Source organism: Rhincodon typus, chromosome 5 (genome assembly GCF_021869965.1).
Source record: "Rhincodon typus isolate 14 chromosome 5, sRhiTyp1.1, whole genome shotgun sequence".
NCBI lineage: Eukaryota > Metazoa > Chordata > Chondrichthyes > Orectolobiformes > Rhincodontidae > Rhincodon > Rhincodon typus.
The window spans coordinates 8,373,133-8,378,042 of record NC_063336.1 but is presented as its reverse complement, the minus strand read 5'-3'; the positions used below and the strand labels follow the sequence as shown (position 1 = coordinate 8,378,042).

Sequence of the window (4,910 nt, the reverse complement as noted above, 5' to 3'; positions counted from 1 at the left end):
GGGTCTCTGATGCTGCCTGGCCTGCTGTGTTCCTCCAGCTCCACACTGTGTTACCTCCTCACTTCAGTCTTGAATCTGCTCCCCCTTATTTTGAGGTTAAGCTGTCACCCCTTCTGAGGTGGGGAGTTAAACAATGTACAAGGCAGACTAAGTTATCTTTCGCAACTGGGACGTCAACAAACCGTACAAATATATGAATTAGAAGTAGAATGAGGCCATTCAGCCCTCCAGCCTGCACATTTGATAAGATCATGACTGATCTGATTATGGCCTTAGCTCTACCTTCCTGCCTGTTCCAATAACTTTTGATACCCTTCTTAGCCACAAACCGTCTACCTCTGCCTTTAAACAACCCAATGGCATTCAGAGTCCCCAGTTCTAGTTTCTCCCACATGGGGAAACATCCTTGCAGCATCTTCTTTGTCAAGCCCCTCAGGATTTTATGTGTTTCAAAAAGATAGCCTCTCATTCTTCTAGAGTCATAGAGTCATACAGCACAGAAACAGACCCTTCAGTCCAACCAGTCCACACCAACCATGTTCCCAAATTAAACTAACCTTACATGTCTGCGTTTGGCACACATCCTTCCAAACCTTTCCTATTGAAGTCCTTATCTAAATGTCTTTTAAACATTGTAACTGTACCCTCATCCACCACTTCCTCTGGAGGTTCACTCCACACACGAACCACTCTCTGTGTAAAAAAGTTGCCCCCTCATGTCCTTTTTAAATCTTTCCCCTCTCACCTTCAAAATATGCTCCCTAGTCTTGAAATCCTCTACCACAAGGAAAAGGAACTTACCATTCACCTCATCTCTACCCCTCATGATTTTAAAAACCTCTATAAAGGTCACCCCTCAACTTCCTACACTCCGGTGAAAAAAGGTTCCCAGCCTATCCAGCCTCTCCCTATAACTGAAACCCTCAATACCCGGCAACATCCTGGTAAATCTTTTCCGAACCCTCTCCAGCTCGATAATATCCTTCCCATAAAAGGACAACCAACTGGACACAGTACTCCAGAAAAGGCCTCACCAACATCCTGTACAACCTCAATATAACGTCCAACTCCTATACTCAAAGGTCTAAACTCCAAAGATACAGGGCCAGCCCTGTCTGACATTTCCTTCAAAGATAACCACACCAGGCCTCCACCCAGGAATCCAGTGAGTCCTTTCGGAATGGTTTCCAATGCAATCTCATCCTTTCACAAGGAAGGAGACCAAAGCCGTACAGAATATTCCAGATGTGGCCTCACCGGCTGCAGTAAATCTCTCCTTTTTTTTACATTCTACTCCCATCGCATCAAATGCCAACATCTCATTGGCCTTCCTAATCATTACCTGGACCAGCAAACTAACTTCTTGTGATACATGTAACCCAGGACCCCCAGATTCCTCTGCACCAACTATCTTCATATCAGTTTTACTGACACCAGGTTGGTGAGAAGGGGTCTTACCCTGGGTCACCTTCCACTAACCTGTGACACCTTCAATGATAATGACCAATCTTCATGATCCACCTCCCCACTTTTAATGCTCCACACTGGAGATCTTCGATGGTCAAATTTCTCGTGGGTGGTGAAACAGCTGATAGACCTTGTACACTCTGGCTTAAGGATTTACTCTTATATTCCCCGGCCATTCCAAAGTCAAACGCTACTCATGGAGTGTGTGTGCGCGTGTGCATGCGTCTGCGTGTGTGTGTGTGTGTGTGTGTGAACGTGTACACGCGTGGAGTCCAGTGGTTCATGTGTTGTTTGACTGGGAGAGAAAACTATAAGCATGAGCAGGCCATTCAATGTGATCTTGGCTGATCCTCCATCTCCACGCCACGTTCCCAATTTCTCCCCAAGCCCCTTGATGCCTTTAAATCTAAATATTTATCCAACTCTTTCTTGAATATATTCAGTGACTTGGCCCCCACAGCTTTATGTGGTAGAGAATTCTACAGGTTGACTACCTTTTGAGTGCAGAACTGTTTCCTTATCTCAGCCCTAAATGGTCTATCCCATATCCTGAGACTGTGACCCCAGTTTTGAACACTCCACAATTAGGTACAACATTGCCCTGCATGTGGTCTGTCCAGCCCTGTTAGAGTTTTATGTTTCAATCAGAACTGCTCTCATACTTCTAAACTCTAGTTAATACTGGCCCATTCATATCAATATCTCCTCATAGGACAGTCCTGCCATCCCTTTTGTCAGCCGTGTGAATCTCCGCTTCACCCACACTATCCTGCCTTAGATAAGGAGACCAAAACTGCCTATCCATATTTCTGTTCTCAAATCCTAATGGCTTGCTGCACCTGCCTACTTTCATTGACAGGTGTACGAGGCCAGATCCCTTTGTACATTCGCATTTCCCAATGTATCACCCTTAAAATAATACTCTACTTTTCTGGTATACACCCGAGTGTATAACTTCACATTAAGCAACTTTGTACTGCATGTGCCACCTGTTTGTGACCTCACCTCTCCCCTCTACCACCCATCACTCCAAAATTAAAGAGATGGGCCCCGTTCTGTCTGTGACAGGAAGATAGGACACTCACTTCATGGTAAAGATGTTAGTCACCCACGAACAAAAACCCTGCAAGTGGAAACAAAACACAATCAGCTTTTATCGCATGACGAGATTCCAAACACCGACAGGCCACTGACAGTGTGAGGGTAGAGGCAGCAGGGTGAAAGACAACGAGGTAAATGTATCCCATCCCCTTGTGTGGACATGACACTGGGAGTAGTATGGGCCTAAGGCCTAACATTCACCTGACATGGCTCAGTGCCCAGTTTCACCCCTACCACAGCCCAAGTCCAGGTCAGGTGGACACTGGCCCGTACCGAAGTTGACATTGCTCAGTGGAGGCATTACAACAAGGCCCCATCTTGTTACCCCAATTGGATAGGCCAAAGCACCCAAGTTGAAGAGAAGTAGGAGCATACTCCCTAATCTCCTGGGCTAGCAATGACCCTACACCCAACATCACACAAAAAAAAATGACCACTACCACATGGCCACTTGTGGAAGCTTTCTGTGTGTAAACTCAGTTTCATTTTCAACATCACAGCAGAGTCCGCATAGGAGCGGGAATAGGCCATTCAGCCCAATGTGAAGGCTACCCCATTCAATTAGATCATGGCTGATGATCTCCATTCCCACTGTCCCCACAATATCCCTTAATGTCGTTAGCCTTCCAGAAAGGTATCCATTTCTGTGATCGATGGTTGTGTTTTCAAAAGAGAATACTAGGGATTCACCACCCGCCAAATGCAGAAATTCCTCCTCATTCCAGCCTTAAATCTCCAGAGATGATACCCCTGATTCTATAGTCACCAGGCAGGAGGAACGTGCTGTCTGCTTACATCCAACGGTCACACTGTGAGAATTCTCTCAATTTCCATCTTCAAAGCTCTCCAAGTGTAAAGAGGGGCAGGGGATAATATTCAAAGCAGTTTACCAGAGAGTAGACCAACTGACTCCTTGTTACTCACAGCATCTTTGATGCTTTGTTCAGTGAATGAAGAGGGTCTTGTGTGTCTCCTGGGTGAACGCACGGCCTCACTGTAAAACACAACGCCTCAAATTCACCGATGGAGTGACGTTAATTATTTAACACCATCAACCCAGACTGAGTTTTCACTTTCACCCTCCCTCACCTGTCTTCCAAAAGGTACAAAGTCAGACCGGGGTCGGGGAACAGGGATAAATGATTTCACAGGCCTTTCCGACTGGGTGTCCATTACAGGAGCCAGGTTCTTAGCAAACTAATAGAGATTGGAGGCTATTGCAGACTGAACACAAAACTACACACAGAGCATCTCCCACAAACACACATACGCACACAGAACCTCTCTCACACATACATGCACACACACAGAATCTCTCTCTCTCTCTCTCACACACACACACACAGAATAAAATTAAATAACAAACTGCTGATGCAGGAGATCTGAAACAGAAACAGAAACAGAAATTGTTTGTCAGAACTGATAGCAGCTTGGAAAAGGTGGCATTTCTGATAAAGATGGGTGTTTTTGGTGGGACGGAGGGGGGAGCAGGGGCAGTAAGCAGACAGGTGAAGACAGAGCCCAGAGAGAGAGATATGAAAGGGTTAGGCAGACAACGGGATAGATACAGAATCTCTCTCTTTCACACATACACACACACATTCTCATGCACACATACTCTCACGTGCGCACACACACACACACACACACACACACACACAGACCAGAATGACCAAGTCCTGCAGAATAAATGATGGTACACTTGACTTGTAAGGGGTGAGCCTGTCAGAGCAGGTGGGTGGGGAGGGATGTAGGTGAGACAGAGAGAGACCGGGGGTGCTGGTGCATGAGTGAGAGTGGGGGGGCTGCAAGTGACATGGAAGTCTGCAGATGGGGAGTGAGCACTAATAGGAGAGTAAAAAGGATCACAGATATAGGACACATGTGCCCTGTTACCTAGTAACAGAGAACCTGGGCCACAGGGTTAGTCGGCATAAACACAGCAGTCCCACTGGATCAGGTATTGTGCACCCTTATAGAGAGAGAGAGAGAGAGAGAAACACAGAGGGAGTTACTGGATAACATTGAGAAGAAATCACTAGGTGATATCTGCCCTCAGCTAATTCCATTGGTACTGAAACAAAGTCGCTGGAAAAGCTCAGCAGGTCTGGCAGCATCTGCGAAGGTAAAAACACAGTTAACGTTTTGGGTCCGGTGACCCTTCCTCAGAACTGGTACTGAGGCCAAATCCCGCCCCCCCCAACCCCCACTCAGTCAACCCCAACTCTGCTGAAATGTAACACAATGTGTTTACTGAATGAGCCAGCAGAGGGAGACAGTGAGCCCATGGTACAAGAGACAACAAGGTGCAGGGCTGGATGAACACAGCAGGCCAAGCAGCA

General features: G+C 46.5%; 1 protein-coding gene across 2 annotated transcripts in view; it reads right to left on the bottom strand.

The window, feature by feature from the left end:
• The window catches only part of LOC109913061 (CSC1-like protein 2), a 65,619-nt gene that overhangs the window by 48,042 nt on the left and 12,667 nt on the right, over window positions 1-4,910 (bottom strand). For both annotated transcript variants that reach the window (XM_020512519.2, XM_048596492.1), the window contains exons 4-5: window positions 3,493-3,562; window positions 2,553-2,590 (exon numbers count right to left, since the gene is read on the bottom strand). In XM_020512519.2, the coding sequence (XP_020368108.2) occupies window positions 2,553-2,590; window positions 3,493-3,562 (108 nt within the window). The remainder of the gene's footprint in view (window positions 1-2,552; window positions 2,591-3,492; window positions 3,563-4,910) is intronic.